Source organism: Cygnus atratus, chromosome 1 (genome assembly GCF_013377495.2).
Source record: "Cygnus atratus isolate AKBS03 ecotype Queensland, Australia chromosome 1, CAtr_DNAZoo_HiC_assembly, whole genome shotgun sequence".
In the NCBI taxonomy this organism is placed as follows: Eukaryota; Metazoa; Chordata; class Aves; order Anseriformes; family Anatidae; genus Cygnus; species Cygnus atratus.
In genome coordinates, this window is record NC_066362.1 from 54,275,521 (window position 1) to 54,298,174 (window position 22,654).

The 22,654-nt window shown below is 46.4% G+C and overlaps 1 protein-coding gene across 1 annotated transcript in view; it reads right to left on the reverse strand.

Moving 5' to 3' along the window:
- Positions 1 to 22,654, reverse strand: part of CACNA1I (calcium voltage-gated channel subunit alpha1 I) — a 148,093-nt gene that overhangs the window by 23,137 nt on the left and 102,302 nt on the right. The window contains exons 8-19 of the mRNA XM_035551630.1: positions 19,067 to 19,373; positions 17,258 to 17,661; positions 9,829 to 9,980; positions 9,007 to 9,192; positions 8,302 to 8,419; positions 7,629 to 7,784; positions 7,111 to 7,201; positions 4,975 to 5,177; positions 3,405 to 3,821; positions 2,415 to 2,515; positions 1,234 to 1,357; positions 244 to 312 (exon numbers count right to left, since the gene is read on the reverse strand). Coding sequence (XP_035407523.1) covers positions 244 to 312; positions 1,234 to 1,357; positions 2,415 to 2,515; positions 3,405 to 3,821; positions 4,975 to 5,177; positions 7,111 to 7,201; positions 7,629 to 7,784; positions 8,302 to 8,419; positions 9,007 to 9,192; positions 9,829 to 9,980; positions 17,258 to 17,661; positions 19,067 to 19,373 — 2,328 coding nt within the window. The remainder of the gene's footprint in view (positions 1 to 243; positions 313 to 1,233; positions 1,358 to 2,414; positions 2,516 to 3,404; positions 3,822 to 4,974; positions 5,178 to 7,110; positions 7,202 to 7,628; positions 7,785 to 8,301; positions 8,420 to 9,006; positions 9,193 to 9,828; positions 9,981 to 17,257; positions 17,662 to 19,066; positions 19,374 to 22,654) is intronic.

Below are 22,654 nucleotides of genomic sequence, written 5' to 3' on the forward strand. Positions count from 1 at the left end.
CTGGAGGCCAGCTATTCCTCCCAGACATCAAGATCCCTTTGGTTTTAAAACCCAGGATAAGCATCCCCTCCATGCATGTTCAGAAGGGAAACACCCCAGGCAGTATGTGCCTTTATCAAGGTAGGGGGAAGGACTGGCACACTGAAAAGATGCAGAGATTTTAGAAGGGTGCTGAGCAAACATGAACCGTGTTGTTCCTGACACTGGGAAAAGACTCTGAGCTGTTCAGCTCCATTAACTTACCTTCAGCGTCATCTCAGCTACGAAAATTGCTGTGAAAATGTAGTTGGACACAGTAAGAAAGATTCTCTCCTAGAAAACAAACAAAATAAAACCAACAAAATAAAAGAAAACAAACAAGCATAAAACAACAACAGCAAAACAGAGAAAGGCCTTAAATGCATCTTGACTTTTTCTTGTTACTCTGTGAGGCCTCTTTGATGACCTTGATATCTTTTACTTTCCTGCAAGGGGTCTGAAGGTGGGAGGAATGAGAGGTGCCCCTGGCAGAGGTTGGTGCCAGACAGCTTTCAGCTTGCACACCGTAGCTCTGCCCTGTGCCACAGCCAGGATAGATCCCACAAAGCTCTCCAAAAGCACAGTGGGTGGGATTTGTAATGCATCCTATGAATCTGGTTTCAAGGTGCTCACTGCCCCAGTCTTCCAGTGCTGCTCAGTCTCCTGATCTATTGCACTACCCTGGGACTCCTTCCCAAAGGGTTTCTGAGCACTGACCTGGAATTGTGTTTAAGTGCAGTAGAGCTGGGGGTCAGTTAAGGCAGAGATACAAAAAAAAAAACATTTCACTTGCCAGCGCAGTCTCTCTTCCCTTTGACACACCAGTCTGAGCCACCTCCTATATTGCTCAAAAGCAGTGTACATGAATGATAGCATACCATTCCTACAGAGGCTTTGCTGCACATGTAAGCCGCTTTTGTTTTTTTATTTCTGAGTCCCCACCCTTCTGTCAAACAATCTCTTAACCATGGGGGCTCTTACCATGGTTAGGGAGGGAACTAGGATGAGCCTATTACAAAGAGGATTGCTGCATTGCAAGACCCCACAGGAGAAGCATGTATGATGTGAATTGCTAATACATGGACATTTGAGTAGATGAACGGGAGTTAGTGTTTAACGGTAGGTTTTGTCCAGAAGCCATTTTGGTGCCAGGAAGACTTGTGCACCTCTGTCAACCGTTGTGTTAAAAAGTAGGTGGGAGGGAATGGTGCTCACCGTGCTTCTGTGTTCAATCTGTGGTCTCTCCAGGGCAATGGTGATGCAGTTCAGGAAGATGAAGGCCAGCACAACATAGTCAAAGAGCTTGTGAGCAATGATGGTTTGGCAGAGTAGACGAAACCTGCAAGAAAGTTCCAGTAGGCATCTGTGTCTTGGGCAGAGAGAGTTTAGGAGCTAGGAGCACAGAAAACTGAGTGATCTGGCCAAAACTGAGCTCTGATGTGGCGACTTTCCTATTGCTAATACTGATGTCTCTTGCCATGGCAGTATTTTGGCATAGCCCACACTGGGAGCCTGGGGCAGAGCAAGGAACTGAACTTTAATCCATCGCCCCAGTGCCAGAGCAGTCTAACCACTACGACTCTGTGCTCCTCTCTTGCCCTGTAAAGGAAAGGTTCAGTTTCAGTTTCCCTCCCAAACTCACACCAGTGCAAAGAGGCCACATGCTGAAAGCTGAGGACAGGCAGGCAGGCTGGCTGTCACGGGGAACACACCTCTGCCTGCTCTGAAGGACACTGCCCATTAGCACAGGTGTCACACAAAGCAAAGAGCTGTCCTCCATGGGCTGTGACAAAAGGCCTTTCACTTCAAGGGGCAATACCCACTGGTGAGAATACTGCTGTCTGGGTTACATGAGCATTTTGGCCCGGTGGGAAGAGTCCTTTAGCAGGAAGAATATATCTCAAAATGTTTGCGTGTTGTTGTTTTGTTTTTCAGGCATGGAGAATTTTAACTTTGCCCTAAAAGGTGTGATATGACTGCTGATAAGTTGGCACTGGGACTGAAAATGGAATGGAGAGGCTGTTCTGGTACCAGGGGAGGAAATACCATTGTTATGGAGTCATTAATAATACATTCCTTCTCCTTTTTGAGTTAATGTCAGTATTCCCTACCTCACTTGGCTATAAATATTTATGATTACACAGAAGAAAAATGGAATGCTCCAAAGGGAGGAGAAATCACAATAGCCATTTAGGATTCACATCCTCCTTTTCATCTCCAGAATCAAGGAAGAGAAACATTGTTTGACTGTAGAAGGAGAGATGGAGGAGAAAAAACACCTTCCCAACTGGTAAGTTTAAAGTTGCAACCTAACATCCAGCTCAGGGAAAGCTGCTGGCGTGGCAACAGAATCTGTCCCCCCTCCTCAACCCTCTCATGGCAAAAACTGCACAAACCTGTTTTGAGGAGAAAAGAGATATATGGACCAGTCTTCCCGGAGCTCACACCAGTCTGGCTTATAGACTTCCATCATCTTCCGGATGCGAAAGCACAGGCTCTGGAGAGATGCAGCAGAAGCGAGTGTCACTGGTTAACTTCCCATTTGCCTGACAAAGGTACTTTTCCTTTCTCATATGATCCCAAAACACCACTACCTGTTCTTTCCCAGGTGCACTACCTGCCTTTCTTAACCACCTGAAAGAGGAGATGGACCCAAAGAACACAGAAGAGGAGGTAGGCAATACTTTGCCATGGCCTGTTTACCTCTCAGCTTCTAATTTCTTTCTTTTCACATTGTTAGAAATAATACTCCTAGTATCCTATCTAGAGAAGGATGTTGTCCATGATGTCTTCTCAGAGCTGTTGGAATGGCTCTGTTACTTGGGTAGTGTTCCCTTTTTATTTCAGCTGAATGAGAAGCCAGGACAAGATGGCCTTCTGTTGGCACTCGGGATCGGAGGTGATTCATTTTCATACAGCATGTAGGTCTGCTTAAATTTCTGTTGACCCTCCCTCCACTTTTTCCACCCTTTGATCTGCTCACAAACTGGGCATTGCAGTCTCCAAGTTTGGCACAGCAAAATCCACTTGCCTTCTCTCTTGTTCCTCTGCTTCCTGCTCTGGTCTGCTGATGTTCCTAAGGCAAAGCTCTTGCTTCTCACAAAGACTCACCTATCCTAACCTGTAGAGATCACTGGCTGCACTGATCTGAAGTAACAGCCTCCAAATGGCCATGCATGTCCATCGCCTCTGCCTTCCTCCCACCACCCACCTGCACAACTACCTTATGGGCAGCCTGATGATATGGTGTGTGCTTATCTGTGCCCAGAAGATCCCGCCTACATTCAGTGATGTCCTCCAGCTTGTACTTAAAGCACTTGAGGATGGAGCTGGGGTTTCCCACAGCACCGTAGTACAACCCCAGGTTCCTTGCACCAAGTACTCACATAATCGATCTCTTCATCATCCTCCCCCCGCTCCTTGCGGTTGTTCATCTTTGGGAAGATCTCCTTGGCAATACTGGGCATTTTGCCATTGCAGTCCTGATGCTCGCTGGCCCCTGACATTGTCCCGAGCTTACGGGTCCCTCTGTGGCTGGATGGGACAGAGGCCAACTCCAGCAGGTCACAGGAGCCTTTGTTGTCCAGGGAGAGCGTCCGGCGGTGATGAAATACCCTCCCTGCCCCATCTGGCTCCCCATCTCCTGCCCTGTGCCTCTCCCCAGACAGGAGGGACTCGTGCTCGGCAGAGGGAGGTTTGTGCTTCAGGCTGTGTCCTCGGGCCAGGCTGTTCCAGCTGGAGCGACGGCTCCCCCAGGCCCCGCTGCGGCCCCAGGCCCCGTAGTGGGAACTGCGAGAGCTGGACTGTAAGAGAGCAGGACAGGGACTCAGCCACTGAGGGCACAGGGAGGGAGCATGCCGCCCTGTTTCAGGCTGCAGACTTCCCCAGGTGGACTTTTTTTAACCCTCGACGAAGGTGCGTGTTGGGAAGGTAGAGGTAATCGCTGTAAATCTAACGACAAATTGATAATGAGCTAGTGATGGTGTTGGCTGAGATCGCTTTATAGCACCATCTGTGTGCAAGGTACTTACAGGGAAGGTAAACAATAAAGCCAAAGGCCAGGTGCCTGATGTTGTTACTTACACCAGCACAGAGCAAGAATAAAGCTTCCCAAAAATCTGATTGGCAGCATTTGACACTGCCCTGGGGTAAAAGATAATACAAGGTACGGGGAGATGGATAATCTGACACACCATCTTTGAATACAGTCTTCGTAAAAGGAAGAAATGAGACAAACAGGCTTGTTGGTTATGGTCTAGTCCAACTGCATCAGCAACTTATCACGTAGCACATGGCTGCCAGCTCTCCCTGTTTAAAAATAACAGGGGCATGAATACTTCTAGCATCGATGCATCCCCCTCAAAACCTGTGTGTGTCAGTGTGCAGACAGCCCAGAGACTGGTGTTACAAGGTGGACAGGTCTGAGATATGTTGGCTGCACAGTGCTAAGGGGCAGCAGGATCTTCTGTGAGGAGCTCCAAGTCAAGATTTCTCTCCTCATTGTAAAAAAAAGCTCACAGAAAAGCCATCTGTTATAGGACTTGGCAGTTCTGACAGCACCCAGACTTTCCTATGCTCTCAACTCACTCGGGGCATCGTTTTTGTACATGGTGCTCTAGGAAAACAGGGAAGGGCAAGAGGACAAAACATACTTCACTCTAAGAGGAAGACCCTGTCCTCTTGGCGTTCCCCTTCTCCTACCAGCAGAATATAAGAGCTGAATCCTACACTTAATGGAATATTGATCAATAACCTTGAAATATAGGTAAATAACCTGGAAATATAGGTAAATAATGTGAACTGTCCTGGCTTCCTAAGGGCAGGCAATGTGTTTGTGTTAGAAGTCTACAGCAGCAATGCAATCCTCCATAGCAATCTCCCTGCTGATGACAGAAAGGCAACGGAGTCCTTGGATTTCAAAAGAAGGCTATCACACGTTTCTGCTCGCTCACTCACCAAGGACCGCTGGTCATAGGTCATTCTCCCCAGGGACATCACGCTGCTCTTCCGGGAGCCAACAGCAACACGGATCTGGTCAGGCTGCAGGGAGTTGCGCGAGGAGTTGGTGACCCCCCCAGCAGCCACTGGTGGGTTGGAGGAGGGCAAGGACGGGTCCAAGTGTCCATTTGGTGTCACAGGAATTGCACACAGCTTGGGATCTGGGAAAAAAAAAAAAGAAAGAAAAAAAAAAAAAAAGAGGAAAAAAAGAGAAACAAATAAGGTTGGTTCCTCCCCATCCAGTGACTGTTTCAATGTCTAAGCTGCTTAGCATATTAGCAGCAGCTGGCAGTGTGTTAGCTCTGTGGTCAGCATTGATTACTTCTCTTTTAGGGTGCTCTAGCAAAAGTGATGCAAGCTAGAAAGACTTCGTTCTCCTCCATCCCCAAAAATGACAGCAGCTGTCCTTGAGGCCAGAAGGATGAGCAGAGTGCTGGTCAGGCAGATAGGCAGAGCAAGAGGCTGAACCCCGTCAGCAAGGGGAGGAGAGTGTGCTTCTGTATGCCAAGAGCAGACACCTGCATCTCCAGGTCTGAACAGATACCGCCAACTGTCAGACAGGCAGACACTGGCTATTTAAAGCTGTTAGGCTGAGACACTGAGCAAGAGAGTAAGATGTGGGGAGACCCACAGCCATCCGTGCTTTCGGTTCTGCTTTAAATTCCTGTGATCAAACTCTTCATCCCAGTCTGTCCTACACTGGGCCTCTTCAAATGACTGATTGCTGACCTTGAAGATCCAGGGCACCTTTGAGGGCTGTGTTAGCTTCTGTGAAAAACCATTGACATTTGTCAAGATGGGTAGAAAGGATGGGGTACTGGCCTTTAACACCTGAAAGGACTGGAATAATCATTTCTATTTGACCTACTGAATAATGAAGGTCATATATCCTTGCCTACACTCAGTATCATGGCTCTGCAACCTTTTCCCCGCCTGTCCTCCTGGTGCATTGGCTGCCTACATTCAAAGTGAGCTCTGATGTAGCACAGCATTGTAACCCAGGATCAGACTGCTGTGAAAACAGCTAAGTTGTGAGAAAGGGCTGTGACAAGCCAGGTCTGGAGACTACTTCTTGCCACGGGAGCTGCATTTAAGCTCAGCCCCACATCTGTAGTCCTTGCCTGGGTTATGCTGTGAGTATGTTTGTGCCTGTCCTTGCACATTGTGGATCCTGACCTTTTCTTGCTGAATGAACTTCTTGGCTTGACCTTGGACCTGCCTCATCACTGCGGACTTGCCTGGCAGTCACTGAACCACTGTTAGTCCCTGGCTACCATCAGCAGACTTGCCCTGCTCACCTCGTGCAAGTACTGTACCTTTGTTGGTGCAGTCCCTGCCCTGCCTCCCTGAATGCCCTCCTCAGCTCCCAGCTCACCATCCCTTGCAGAGCAGGCTACTCTTGCTTCTCCCTGCCACCAAGTCCCATCTGAGGTATAACATCTTTTGTAGAAAGACTTGCAGTCTTCAAGGAAAGACTTCAAGGGGTGGAGACCTTAACCGGCAGTTTGTAGGCAGACTGTTCCAACAGTTAATTATCCTTCCTCAAAAATATGTGGCTTTTTTCAGCCTGAGTTTGTCTAGCTTCAGCTTCCAACCTTTACAATCTCATTATGCTTTTTTCTGCTCAATTAAAGAGCCATCTACCATCAGAAATCTATCCTTATGGTCGGCACTTACAGAGTGTGTGATCAAGTTACTTCTCCAGCTTCTCTAAGCTTCATTAGCTTCTCACCATGAGGCAGGGCTTCCAGATTTGTCTGAGTCCTTTTTAATGTGTTGGTATCCCCTCTCCAAATGTGGTTCCCAGATTTGAACACAGTGTTCCTTGAAATGGTGCCCCTGAAGCTGAGCAGAGACGGTGTCATCTTCTCACTACTATTTGCTGTTTTTCAGGTCATTCGGGAACTGCTCTCCTAAGCATTCCAATAGCACCAGGTTTCCACCAATAACACCACAAAATAGCATAAAGTTCAAAATTAAACCCAGTAAATTCTGCCTTGGAGATGGGAGTGAAGTTTCTGCTGAATCTGCTTTCGAAGTTCTCACTAAACAGCAACAGGATGCAGGCAAATGAGGCAGTTTGAGCTATCATACCTGAGCCTTCCTGGACCTCTTGGAACTGATCCAACTCCTCTATGTTTGATGAACTCTGATCTTCCTCCGAGTATGACCGGTTGGCATCACCCTGGAACATACAAATTAAGAAGCTGGGAACTCATAAACGGAAAAGACCATTTTTTCTTGTATTTCATTGTTGGAACAACTGTAAAGTCCTCCTTGGTAGCCATGCATCAGCATGAGCACTGGGGAGTCCAGTGTGACCTGGGATGGCTGAAATACTGTGTTTTTGTTTCAGGAGGTGGAAAAGACTCACCTTACCAGGTGTTGCATGGGATGGAAATTATGAACTCCCTTCTAGAGGGCTTGTCTCTTTCATTGCAAAAATTAACACTGTCATCTATTTTTCAGGGATACCCACCCTGAACTTAAGAAGGGAAATGACAAAAGCGTGATACTTTGGGAGTCCTCCACCCCGGTACCCTCCAAATGTTTCAAACCATTTTTAGCACCTCTTCCTCTTCTCCATGGAAGAAGCTTTGGTGACAACTTACCTCAGCCTGGAATCCCTCCACAAGGATGGCCACCAGCAGATTGAAGAGCACATAATTGCCAAATGTCATGAGAGCCACAAAGTAAAGGGATGCCCATGGTGAGGTGGAGGCCATGCCATTATAGAGCACAACATTCCAGTCCTCTTGGGTTAGGATCTGCAACCAGCAGAAGAAGCGACATAAACATGAACAAAGAACATGGAAGGGATTCCCAGAAAAGGACTGTGAAAGGGTACACTTCAGGACACACCAGGCCTCTTTATTTCTCCATAACCACACACCTACTGGCCATTGTTACTGTCCAGCTGTGGTACTGCCCCAATAATGCTAGCTGAGCAAGAAGAAACAAACATGAGGGCAGCCACGTGCTCGGGTGACAGTGTTAAACACAGACATTGCCACAACAGAAGTGACCTTTACAAACTGTCTCCTAGGAAGGAAGGAAGGAGTCCCTCTGTCTGAGAAATACCGGTCACCACGGTACAATGCACAATCAGTCTTCCTCCTTTGACATCAAATGCTGGAGCCTTTTATGCCATCAGAAGAGTGCAATTCTCCACAATGAGAAAAAAACACCTCCTGACCCTCACTTTACCTTGTCCTGTATTGGTGGGAGCACAGGGCACGAACTTACAGATTACAGCCCCAGCCATGGAAAGCAAAGCTGGCTCACCTGGAAGACGGTGACGATGGCCCACAGCAGGGAGTCGAAATTCTTCCGGTCAGGAACTGTATCTCCTGTGTCCGTCCTGAGGCTGAACTTGCAACCAAAGATGTGCATTCCCAGGATGCTGTTGGCACAGGAAGAGGAATTAGTGCTACATTTAAATCTCTCTGCCATTACTGTGAGCTTCTCAGAGTGATTCCCCCCAGCAATCCAACGTAGCACACAGGTGCTAGAGAACAACGCAGCCAGACCACTGGGACCTATCCATGAAGGATTTATGTGTAACAAACCAATAGCTCACCACAAAACATCATTTCCCATCACATATTGCCTCCAGCCTGTCCGACCAGTGCATCCACAAAGTACACTGACAAATTTTCTTGGGTGCTTCCTGCAACCCTTCTGTCAGTCAGTTCCTAGGTTGAACTCTTCCTGCAGCCACTGCTGATTGCCAAGCGATGCCACCTGTCTTGCAATGGGGCATTATGCTCAGTGCATGCATTTGGTGGCAGCATTTCTCCACCCCGTCCAGGACAAATCTTCAGCTACTGAACCAGATTTAGGGCAGCAGGATCCTCAGCCCCTTTGGGTGAATAAATGTCTGTCAGTGCTGCCTAAGCCTAGAGCAACAGACAAGATGAGCCATGTGCTTGTGCACTGAAGTTGCTGTCAATACGAATCCAGAACTCTGTGAGGCAACTGACTCCTCACCTGAAGATGAAGATGAAGAGCATAAGGAGCATGCAGAAGGTGGCCACATTGTCCATAGTCTTCATCAGCACCACGAGCTGGCGGCGCAGTGCGGGCATGAAACGCACCAGCTTCAGCACCCGCAGGAGGCGGAAAGTCCTCAGCACAGAGAGGCCTCCGTCCGACTGGCCGATGATCTCCCAGATGCTATGACCCAGAGAGGCACAGGGAGTGCAAGGGACAATATAAAAAGAGAGGTGAACAAGCAGAGACAGAATAACAATGCTAAACCAAGTTATCACCTCCGCATGGGCAGCATGTACAGAGGGGTCAGAGAGAAAATCTTCTTGAACAATATGTAATTAGAGGTATATGCTACAGGTTTATACTTATGTGTAGAAAGCTGCATTTCTCCCTTCATGAACATGGCACTGCATGTTGCAGGAATGAGGAAAGGATTGCAGCATTAAGCCCTAGCAATTCAAGTTCTTCTAGCACACATTAAACCTCTGCAGCATCCTTCATCTGTGCATTTCAAAACATATTTCACAGCTAATCTTTGTTGTGGACTTGCAAGAAAATTGTGATGGCCTCTGTTCTACAGAGGAGAGAAGAGAGGGGCAGAAATGCTACTTGGTTTGCCCGGGGTTACCAAAAATGCTGAGAAATTACATCTCAGTTACTCAATCCTTTGCCTTGTGCATCAGCTCAACTCTTTTTTTGTTGTTGTTGTTGTTGTTGTTAAAGCTGCTAAATCCTTTTGAAAAAGGCATATGAAAACATGCAAGCTTTATGGTGCTTTTTACTATGTATATTTCAGTTGATCCCCAAGGCCCTTGTCACCTGATGATGACGATGATGCTGTCAAAGATGTTGTAGGGGTTGCGGAGGTAATCAAAGAGACCAAAAGCAGCGAGTTTCAGGATCATCTCTAGGGCAAACATGCTTGTAAAGACAACGTTGCTTATCTCCAAGATGTTGGTCAGTTCCTCTGGCTGGAGAGAAGGCAAATTCAGAGTCAGAACTGAAAGAACAGAACAGAAATAAAGTGCCACCATTCCCAGGGGACAGGCTCTGTAGGGAACTGTGAAGGACCATGGGTGAGATTTGAATGGGACAGGATACAGCCACCTTTGCACTCCAATTCCTTTCCACATTTACTACCTTCATCATAGATTACATCTCTAACAAAATCTTGTATGGCAGGGAGCTCCAAAGACATTCACGCACATGAGGCTGACCAAGCATCTCCCAAATTCACCGGCCCCCTGGCTAAAGGCTGTTTCACTTCGTGCAAAGAATTTGAGTACTTCTGAAGCAAGGCAAAAGTGCCTGATCTGTGATCTCAAGATTTTCCTCTGAGGTTTTGGCATACCTGGCACAATTTGTTTTTGAAATTCGCAAAACATTTGAATGTCAGAAAACAGTTCCCCATTTTCCTCTAAACCTCACTGTACTTTTTTGTTACTTTTCCACTGTTTTTTCCCCTTCCTTCCTCATTTTCTCTTCCCCCACCCCCCAATAAATCCTTGATGTGCATTAGTTTTCCTGGTCTTGCTCCGGCACTCTTTTCTCATGTCTCTGTCCTATAAGTGGTTTCAATAATTACCTACGTAAATATCAAATTGGATGAATAACACAACTGTGAGGAGGGGCACACTGCTAACACCTCCCTGTATGGGACAGGAAGAGCAGGACAGGGTGAGGAAAAGAGAGAGAGCAAGAGGAGAAAGACAGATGTACAAGGTGAAAATCTCCAGGGATGACACAAGATGACTGTGTAGAGGAAAATGAAAAAAAGGAAAAAGGAAAAAAAAAGAAAAAAAAAAGGCAACCTGACCCTGCCCCAGGCGCTTTCTTCTATTGAATCTCTGACACATCTTTCAGCCCCTGTGAAACAGCCTCCTCCAGCAGAGACCGATGTGTTTGTGCATAAGAGAGAAAGTGTTTTAATGACTCCATCAGTGGAACAAGACTGAGCAAATTAAATTACTCCTCCTTTTGTTTTCTGAATTAATGACTTTTTTTTCACTGCGTGCAGCCTTGGAAACTTCTCTGACAAGGTTAGCAAAGGGTCTAGACTGTTTCCTCAGGAATGATGAAATGTTGCTTCAGAGGGAGACAGAGGCTGCACTGATGTCATTGATGAGGGATGTCAGGTTCTTGCTGCCCCCCTGTGTGAAAGAGAGGCATTCCCTGTGCTGAATTTGGGATGGACAAAGCACCTCTCACCCCAGGGACTGGGAGTGCAGCAGGCCAAACAGCAAGGGCTGAGGTCTCCAATAAGGCCAGATGCATGAGGGGCAAGATGTGTGCAAGATTGCCCATGCTTACACATACTCAGACACACACATGTACAGCCCATGGAGACCATCATGCAATGGCCAGGTATCAAATTTTCCCTAAGTGAGAGAAAAACCTCCTCCCAGTATAGTGGGCTGCATCCTGAGACCAGGCTGCACAACCCACAACCTTCAGACCACACGAGACTGTTACAGTGATTCATCCGGCTGCAGCACATTGCTGGTCATCACCTTCCCAAGCAGCAGCGGGTAGGAACCTGTTCAGATGAAGGTATGTCACCTTCCCAACCCAAGGGACAGGGCACAGCAGATCCAAGGCACTTCCTCAGGGCTCCTCTGGCCCAATTTTCCACATTTACCTTGGGGCAGGTATGTCACACATCGGACAAGGTTATCTATTTGATATTAACTTACTGTGCCTCTGAGCCTCAGCTCCAAGCCTTCAAGGTGAGTCTGACCCAGGCTCTGTGCTAGCGGGCAGTAGTACTCTCACTGTTCGCTTACCCATGCTAAAAAGGTGGCCAAAGATTCCCCTCTTCCTTCACACTGCTGTGAGCTATGCCTGGATACCCTGTCACTCTCTTAAGCATCACCTTCTGGTTCTAGGTCCGAACCTCCCCCTAAAGCTGGAAACTGCTTTAACCCCTTTTCTGGGGTCCAAATCCGGCTGTCCTCCTCCAAGATGAATAAATGGACTGGAAACTGCTCCTCTCACAGTTCATATTGTAACTTCCCATGTCTTTTGCTAATTTCTTGCACTCCTCGGTGCAGGTTTTTATTGAAGTAGTCCATTTCTTGAAAATCAAAAAAAGTGGAGATGGCTCAATTTATATCCATAATTACATTTGAATAACAAAACCATCCTGAAAATGAAGGATGGGGAGATTAGAGTGAAGAGAGAGAAAGAATGAGCAAGTGCACACAGGAAGGGAGAAATGAAGATCACTTCACTGAGAGCCTGGCGCTAATGACACCCGCCGGAAACATGAGGTCCATATGCTAAACAGAGATGCCAATTTCAGCTTGAATCAAATGATTATGTCAGTGAGAATGAGCAATGTAAAAAAAGCAACAGGCTATGATGGTGGATTATCCTCCTCTCTGCTGTCCATGCTTTCTCTCTTGTGCTGTCATAGGGAGCAATTGATGTTTGAAAAGCCGTGCTTGCATCTCACTTATGGAAAAGGTCACCTGTTCCCCTGTCTCTTCTTCCCTCCCTGACATCTGTTTCTCTAGTCAAGCCTCCACCTGTTAATCTTTTTCTAATGGGCCATCAATCAGACCCAGCAAAGCATCCTTCCTAGAGAGAGGGGCAGGAAGGACTGGGTAGGGAAAGAAAGGAGACATGAGCAGAGAGAAAAGTAGCAAAAAGAAACAAAACAAAACAAAACAAAAGCACAAAAAAATAGCAAAAGTCCGTTCATATTGCCAAGCCAGAATAGATTGGTTTAGCCATCACACTGGGAGAGAAACTTAAACACAACTCTGGGAGATAAGGATTGGGGTGAAGAGGGTGGCCTGAAGGGGACCGAGCCCAGGGGGTAAAGCATGCCCAGAGCCAGTGTTTTAACCAGTTGGTTTGCCTGTTCTGCCTCTTTCCAAATCCACACAGCTACCTAATTCAGCTCTCCATGGTGCTAAATCCTTCATCCCTATCAGTGTGGATCAAACACTGGGAGTATTTGCATGATTAAAGTCTTCAGGACTCCAGACGAGTGATCAAAAACTAGAACTGGGGCAGTAGAGAGCAGCGGCTCAGCCTTCTTTTTTTCCCCTTTTCAGTTTCTTACTAATTAACATTAGAATTCTTATCTGAGATTAGACTGAAAATGTAATTAGCTCAATATCTGACAGCAGCCAGAAACTCCTACACTATCAGAAAAGTTAGGAATATGCAGACCACCATGAAGCCACTGCAGGAGGAGTTTCTTCTAACCAGGACTAAATTGGCAACTGTTTAGAAACTGAAGAGTGATTGATGTAATCTATGTAGACCAGCCCTACCAAATTCTACCTGCACGCCACTACCCTTGAAAACATGACAGAAAAATTCCATACAGACGCCTCTCCAGTCTGTCCATTTTTATACATCATTTCAAAGTTACTTGACAATAATCAGAAAAGTCACGGAAATCAGCCATGAAACATACCAGCCAGCTTTTACTTTCTCTACTCACCACAACCGATGCAGGATTTCATAATGTTTTGTTATTCCCTAGTTTTACAAGACTTAAGTGATGTCGTTTCATCCACCACCCTGGGGAGACTGTTCCATCATTTACTAAATGTCAGTATGATGAGCTGGCTTGGACACTTGCTGAATGTTTCTGACAAGCAGCAAATAGCAAAAAGAGAAGCAATAACTGTAAAATATGAACTAGTGTATCCAATAAATGCTGGTATAAAGGGAAATCATGCAGGCTAAAGGATATGAAGGTGCCAATTCACAGGACTGGTCTAGTTGGGAAACATGATCATCTCTTGATCCACACCTCATAAAGTATTGATCTGACGCACAAAGAAATACTGAAAGTAGATCCTACAGGAGAGAAACCAAGTTACTCTGTATTTGTCTTGCTGGCTACTAATGGCAAAGATGTGCAAGTCCAACAGACCATTTAAAGAAATGCATGAGAAAGGCAGCCTGGGACATTCAGCTGGGACCAGCCTTTTATCCTCACGCTGATTAAGGGAAAAAAGCAAACAGCACCAGATCCTCTGCGAATACCAAAAAAATAAGCTTATTTAAATGATCCTTCTGGACAGCCACAAGCATTTAATATCTTGATTTTCTACACTGGATTTTAAAAATAAGGACTTCCAAGCAGAAGCAGATCTGAAAAACTGCAAAAACTATTTCAAGCAGGACAAATCTTGAAATGATGGATTTCAGCTTGTGCAATGTCCCAGCAATATCTGAAGACCTAATACTGAGGGTATTGCATGGTATAATGCAATGATGGATTTGTATGAACTTATCTATTTGCAAGTGATAACTTGTGATAAGCTTAAGGATTAAACATGACTCATAGCAGACAGTTTGTCCCAAAATGAGTTGATTTCCCTCACAAGAAATGTATAAGGAGGTGGGAAAGTGCCTTGGCCACACAAGCAGGACAGGAGAAAGAACTTGATGGATGAGACAAAATTTAAAGGTGATTTGGATGCAGGTAAAATGGTTTGAATTGCTGAGGTTAAGTTTCCTGGCAGGAAAACAAACAGAAAACATTGTGAATGTTAAAAATGTGAATTGTAACAGAATCACAGAATGACTGAGGTTGCAAAAGACCTCTGGAGGCCATCTGGTCCAACCTCCCCTCACTCAACACACAGATCATTTAAATTTACGTTTTTCTTTCCACTGGTCAAGGCTCAGGAATTGAAGGCTAGACTTGCACACTGGCTCTGTCCTCAGGATTCCTCTGTTTCTCAGCCTAAGCCTTGGGCCCAGCTCCTGCAGCCTCTCTCCCCCATTACCCTGGTGGTTGGTGGGTGCATTGGTCTGTGGGCCACCTCATCCGTATAGTCCCTGAGGAAGTGGAGCAGCACAGAGCTGATGGATGTGCTGTGAGCTGTTCACAGGACCACTCAAACCTGCAATGCCTCCATACACATTCCTGCCGAGACAGATATGTCCCAGTGAGAGGCTGGGATTGTGATCTCTCATGCACCAGAAAATCAAAGCTCAAGGGGTCTCCATTCCCGTTAGCTCTCTACTGGAAGAGATTCACATGATGAAGTAGCTGAAACAACAGAAACTACTTCAGTCATAAGCTGGTGTCGTCCTGCAAATCATAGATCTCTGGGAGCAGAGGGGTTTCCTAGACATTTTTCTATGAAAATTTGTGTTTCTAGATGGAAAAGTATCAGGAAAAAGAGAGAGGAAGGAGAGTAAAGGAGACAGTGAAGCACCAGTCTGAGATATACCAATAGCAGGGCTTGAGAAAAAATCAAAAACCAAAGGGAAGTGCACACACATGCCTCTGTGGTTTTGAGTTAACTGCAGACCAAAAAATGCTTGGAATTAATGTTATGAACTACTTTTTTATTTATTTTTTATTTTCTTGTACCAGGTAAACAGGGCTCAGCACACACATTTTAAATAGACAGGCTGCACGACATTTTTCAGTTATGATCAATGCGGTTTCTAGTAGAAACAGCCCACAGGGCCGTGAGCTTTTCCTAGGTACTTATGGATAAAAAGTGGTAGCATAACTTTAAGGATATGTCATTAATAACCTGCTACTAGAAACCCTGAGGCTGCAGGCAGATCCTGCTCTGCTGAGGGCTGTACAAACACAGCAGAGGCAGCCCAGAAGGGCTTAAATTCGCACACACAATAGCCAGAGAGTGAATTCACTACCTCCAGCTCAAATACTCTTCTGTTAAACTCTTAATTCACGCAGTCTCCAATAACCCGAAATGAACAATGACTCTCCCTGTTTGGTGCTTGCATCTTTAAAGCATCAGTGGGCAGTTTTCACATTGTCCTGGGCTTCAACCCTTAGTCATCTTTCTGCTACGTGATAAATACATCGCTCTTTTTTATCTGTTTTCATGAGTCAACCCCTCCAGCCTCTTCTTCATTCTCCTCTTCTCTGAGCTCCTGCCAGTATTTTTCTGGTACTGAAGCATACAGAGCAGTTTTGCATTCTGGGATCAAATTAAGGTTCCCCATCCTCTTATCAGAAATCAGCTGGATTTTGAAAAATGGTCTAATGCTTGGTGTATGGGTGGGATCCAGACATCTGGGGCTTCAAATACTGGCTCAGCCACTGTGTTGCCTCAAACAGGGAAATTAAGATGCTCTGGGTTTCAGGATATCTCTATCCTGTTACAGCACAGGGCAAGTCTGAGTGCCTGCTTAAACCAGTCTCACTACCTGTCTCATTGCTACCTGAGACTGTATTCAGGGCCAGAATTTGACTTGGCTCTAAAGCTCCCTGATGCAATCAGCATCTCAGCTGTGGACCAATCTCCTATTTTTGTGATCTTGACAGATATGTGGGGTGAATCATGGCCACATTCAGACTGGTGGTGTGGATTTGAAGCATAGATGTACATCATAGACTCCTTTAACCCGAAGTGCAACAGAGCTACCAGCCAGCAACGCAGATGCAAGGTCATGGACATATTTAATACCCTCTCAAGACTGCTCTGCACAGAACAGAGTAGACATAGCCTCTGTTTCCCAGCTGTAAAATAAGGGCGCACAATCCTTCTCCATCTTACAAGTCTGTCATTAGGATAAAGTGCACTGCTGACTCAGAGCTGCCTGAAAACTATTGGCACGAAAGGCAAACTTGTGCCCACACCTTCTGTCTGTGCCTTGACCTATATCTATCACTTCTTGCTGTGAGGGGAAAGGAAAGGCTCAAGCCATCTTGACTGGATGGTGCTAAAATGACTGGAGGTGGGAGGTGGTGTCTTTCCTAGCCTTCTTGTGCAGATAGACTGTGCTCAGGCATCTCTTAATTAAGCTGGAAAGGCTAGCAAGCTGATGGATTTGAACTGAGATGCTGGTGAAGTGCCTGTGACATTCCCAGAGGGCAAATTAAATTAACCAAATAGACTAAGGATTCAGTAAGCTAATGAAGAGAGAAATGAGAGAGAGATGAGGAAGATGGAAGAGGCAAGGGTGAAGGAGAGAGAAGCAGATGGAGAGAGAAGACAGGGTAGAAAAGAAAAACAGAGCTACAAAAGTGAGAAGGGATGAGGAAAAAGAGGGACTGAAGGGAATTGAGTGGAAAATACATGGAGGCAGAAAAAGTGATTAAGTGCAGGGATAGGGAAAAAATGACCCTGCAACATCCTGAGGCTTTCTCAAAGCCATGCTGGGACCATCTGTGCTATGGCCTGGGGTCCAAATTGCTCAATCTCTGCCTCCAGCGGGTTGCACCTGCTGCTTAGCCAGGCCATATCCCTGAGCACAACTCTCCATTCCCCACCGCCCACCCTGCATGTCTTACCTGCTCGTGGTGCTCAATGCCCATGCTGATGGTGTTCACGAGGATTGCGATCATGATCCCACGGTTGAAGTACTTGCTGTCCACAATACCTCGAAGCTTGACCCTCACTTCCTGCCACATGTCACTGCAGAGCTTCAGCCGTCCACCTTCTTCCACCTCCTCCTCCTCCTTCTCCGGTGCTGAGGCACCCTGGTCCCCTCCGCTGCCCTCTCCCTCCTCTTCACTGGCTCCTCCGTCCTCCTGGTCTGAATCAGCGCTGCCCAGGACAGAGAGTCTTCGGGATGTGTCATGTTCCCCCCTGTGGCATCGGGGACAGTTGGTGGGATCAGAGGTTGCTGTCACAGCAATGGGCTGGACCAAGCCCTGAGGAGGGCAGTCAAGAGAGTTGTGCTGTTGGCAAAGCCCTGGGGAGAGAAATGATTGTGCTTAAAAGAGAAAGTGTTGTTTCCTCCAGAAAAGGCATTCAAGCTGGGCACCTGTTTGGCTTTCGGGTTTTTAGACAGTGTAACAGGGCTTTTTAGCTGTAAGGATGATTAAACACTGGCAAATCATCTCAAGGGCAGCAATAAAAGCCATTGCCGTTGGGTGCTTTACACTGACTGGCTGTGTCACCAGAAGGCATGGTACTGTTCATCTGCCAGTGATTAGGCTCAGCGGGGGTTCATGTCCATCAGAGGAAGAACTGTTTTGTCTGATGCAGAAATCATAGCTTGAGACTCAGTCACTTGTATTAAGTGGGAACTGAGGGAAAAATGATCATGAGGGCTGCCTTTGGCCTGAACAGACACAAGTGGGGTCCAAGAACCCAGACACTGAGCTGAACTCTCTAAATTAGGGATGCTACATTAGCAAAGCATCTCTAGAAGACATAAGAGGTAGCACAAGAACAGTTCTTCCTGATAGTCCATGCACTCTGAATCAGAATGATCTGCTGACTTCAGTGAGAAAACCAAGTTCCCCAAATCTCCAGTCGCACCTGGAAGATCAAATGGACACTTGTGGGAATGAATCAATTAATTAACACAGTGCATGAGAACTGCAGAAATCTTCTCAGCAAGTAAAGAAAATGAAAGACTGAGTGTGCAAGACTAGCTGAAGGAAAATCTGTCTTTTTGCTTGTTAACTGAGAGCATTTCTTACGAAAGGCATCAGCAGGCAGTTAATACTAACTCTATAATACCATTTTTACAGTCACTTTTCAGGCCAGGAATCCAATTTAAATGGTATCTCATGTCTAATTTTACACAACAGGATGTGTTCCCATCAAGAGAAATTGTCTCCATTGCCCTTGCACGTCAAACTGACTTCTTCAGTGTTACTCTTTCTCTTGGCTCAGGGGACACCTTACTGCAGTTCTACTCCCTTTCGCTTCTCTCCTGAGGTCCCATAGCAACTCAGTTTGGGAGGAGAGAGAGCTCTAGGGGACCAGCTGTATCACCCAGCCCAATCCTTAGTCCCACTGCCTCATATTTCCCTAATACGTCTCTCCCCCAAACTGCCATCACCCCCCTGCTATACCAGACCTGGAGTCCTTTCCAAGACTCAGTCAGTGTCTTTAATGTTGTCACAATTTGTTTTCAGATCTGTGTTGCCTGTTAGTCACCCCAATTTCCATTCCCACTTATGCTGATCACCTCCACCTTACTGGTCTGGCGCACTGGCCATAGCTCCACGCTCAATGGCCAATGTTAATTCTAACTCTGTGCTTTGTAGGCAAAGATCCTTTGGCAAGCTAGCACATGGAGATGCTCCCAGTTATGCTCATGTTTCCACTACCGACATCTCCAGATTTACCCATACAATCCTTACTGTAGTGCCTCTGGCTTTTCCTGTTCATCCCTAGCTTGGCATCGCTTGGCTCCACGTGGCCCTGGCGCCGGCTCTGTATGCTGTTGTACAGCCCAAGGGTGCGGCGTTTGGCTTTGCGCACGATGTGGCAGACATATTGGAAGATCTCCTCGTAGCAGTCTCCCGGCTCCATGTAGCTGGCGACAGTACTGGAGGAGAGGTACCGGGCCCGCTGCTCCTGCATCAGCTGGTGCTCCCGCTGCTTGGTCTCTGAGAACTGCGTGGCGATGACCACCAGGCACAGGTTAATCATGAAGAAGGAGCCCACCTAGTAGCAAAAGAGAAGGAGGGACAGGCGATGTCAGTGTGAGCAAGGATATATGGCAGGGGGGAAAGAAGAGAGAGGAGGGGAAGGTGAACACAGGAACTAGAGCTACCACCAGTCTGCATATGGAGATGGGATTTCAGGAAAAGCCAGGATTGGCTGAGCTTGTTTTTGGGAACTCACTCCCTGTTGTTTCCCTGCAGAATTTAGAGCTCTGAACGGAAATTCGGGAAACACAAATCCTAATTTTGGCTCTTTTGGCAGGGTTTGGGACCTTTAGCAAGTCACGTAGAACTTACCTACAAAGGGTTTGATGAAAATTGGACTTTTTCTTTCCCTCTCCTTTGTGTTAAACAGAAGATGGGAAACAGAGGATTATTTTGGTTGCTTTATCCTCTTCTTGCTCATTTACTACCGGAAAAATCATGCACTGTCATTTACGGTCTTCAACTCTTGGAGGACACGTCAGTGTTCTTGGGGCATTTTATTTATTTCTATCATTTACACCATAAAGGGAGATGGCACTTTGCTGAAATGAATGAGCTCTTGAAATTGGAGTTTACAAAAACTAATGACTTTGAGAAGGACTCTAAATAGTCTGTCAAAACAGTACTTCTTTGCTCAATTTCTATTCTTCTGATTCTTCTGAGACCAGACATTTTATAATTGCTCTTATTTTACTTGTCCTCCAGCCTAGGTGGATTTTCCTTGTCAAATACAAAAACAACCACAGCTCACTCCACCAGTTTCTCAGAAATGAAACAAAAATCCCAAGTTCTTGCTATTGTCCCTACAGAAGCCAAAAAGTCATTCCACCAAAAGGTGGAATTATTTGTCAGGAAGTACCCCAGCTTGTACCTACCCAAGTACCTACCCAAACAGCCTTCCCCTCAGTGCACAGCCCTTGCCACTCTCCACACAAGCTTGTCTCCTTATAAATCCCTTTCTCTTGCACACAGGTGCCCAGCAGCTCCATCCTCAATGTAGTGGTTCTCAGTATTTCAAAGGGGAGATGTCCCTGCTAGCATCTGAATAAGCCTTTGAAACATGAAGCCCTTCCCAAACAGATTCAGCATAAGGACAATACACCATTTCAAAATAATGGGCTTTTTTTTTTTTCCTCAACCTCTCAGCACCCTTCAAAGCTGTTCTAATTCTGTTTCCCTTCATCACTGAGCCCTTCTCAGTGATGAAACCTATTTTCCCTTCAGCTTCTATACGTGGCCTTGAAACGAAAAACAATGCCTCATTCGGATCCCTTCACCTGCCCCCAAGGAGTTCTGTAGTCCGTGATCTCTTACATGTTTTCACTGCTGAGGGTATGACTGGGAATCCGAATTCTCGTCCGATGTGCTCCCTTGCCCTCTTTCCCCTCAGCAACACATGACCCTCACAGGCTTTGTCTGTTCAGTTCTCTCCCTCGGCTTGCCCTGAGTGAGGCAGGGCTTGGAGCTGGATACCTGTTGTGCATTTCTGAAATGCAAATTGTGACACTGCCTGGTACTTCCAAAGTCTCCACAAGCAACAAACGACTAAGACACTCAACACCTTCTCTCTAGGAGACAAGCAGAGAAGCTGAGGGCAACAAGATGCCCTCAGCAGGGTCATACTTTAAGCATGGGGCTGAATCCTGAGGGGGGGGGGGGGCAGGTTTCACATCACTGAGCTCTGTTCTTGCAGGGAATTGTTTGCTGTGATCAGACGACTGAAAAGGGGAGGAGTGGAAGGACTGGGTATGGAACTGGCCTCCAGTCCTTGAACCTCTTAGCTAGAACATCAAACACAAAAAAGCTTTCTTAATCCTTAAGGCACAAGTCCACAGACTCTAAAGATCTGCTGAGCTTGTCTCTGCCTCCCAACCAGCACTATGACAGGAAAGGTCCCAGATGGCTTGTGACTGAGCTATCCATCTCAGCCAGCTGAGCGGCGAGACCACAAGTGTCTGACATGGAGTCAGACAAAGTATCTGACAGAGCCAGAAGGAGACCACTGATGCAAAGCCCCGACACAAGGAGTCCTGTTCAGTCCCAGGCCTGAACTTTGTACTGAGCTGTACTTTGATTAAGCTGAATCCTGGCCTTGTTCAGCCTAAGGCTTGATCCCTGTTTCTACAATATCTAATAAAATCTGACTGGTGCTGGAGATGCTGACTTACTTGCCCATTATTTTTATTGTTTATTCTGGAATATCCAACTTGTCTTCCAAAGCTCACATACGTAAGAACAGGGCACTTCCAGGAGGCCTAAGTGTTGCAATGTGGATGCAAACCTGAGAGTTCAGAAGAGCCTGAAGGTTTCTCTAGTCCAGGAGCAACACCAGTGTCCAAGTAGCTGAAGTGGTGACACAGAGAAAGCTAGACTTCAAGCAGGAAGACCCAAGTGGAGCACTGACACAAGAAGTGAAAGCAGGCCTTCTTTAATGCCACCTCCCTAGTCTCCAGCAGAGCCAGAAGCTGTCTACAATTTGCTGAATACACGAAATGTTTTTACCAGGTTGCTCTGTAAAGACCACTCAGAGTGCCAGGGTCAGACGATGCTCTTCCCCTCAGGAACCATGTCAGTGCAGGAGTCCTAGAAAATGCTGGGAATGTATCCGGGTGGTGGAGCCTTCTTCCCTCCTTATGAGCCATAACAGGTAATGCCCTTACACAGGTGTTTGAAGATATCGCTGTGAAGGATGGAGAAGTCGTAGATTAAAGCATAACTCTAAGGATTTGTCTGTGGAGATCCAGCCCCAGAAGAATGAGTTCGAGCCAAAGCTAAGAGGTGTGTCGAAACGCAGAGAGCCAAGACCTGAAGTATGACTGTCAGAGCAATCCAGTTTAGAAAGCCAGGCCTTTCAACCACAGAGAAAGAGGGCAGGATAAAGGCCACAAGGGCTGTGCTTCATAAGACTTGAAGAGGAAATGTAATTGCTATAAGAAGAATTGGAAGGAAAATGACACCAAGTGACAGCAAGTTCACGCTGTGGTTTTGCTAACTGCTGCAACAGCACCCTGGAAAGATGCATTACATGTGCAAAGAAAGTAACAGAAATGCTAAATCCTTTCTTGGTGTAATTCCACCAAAGGCAGAGGAAATATCCTATCTAGCATAAGGCTCCTCTGTTCTGAGAAGTCCCCAGAGTAAGTTGAGGTTCGTGTGCTCCCGTGTTTGGTGGAAATAAACCTACATGGCTTCTGCAAATGAGGAGGGCGTGTCTAGAAATGTCAATGACACTCTGCAGTAAAATCTCAGGTGGAGGGTTTAATTGAGGGTTTTCAGCTGCCTGCAAATTCAGAGACA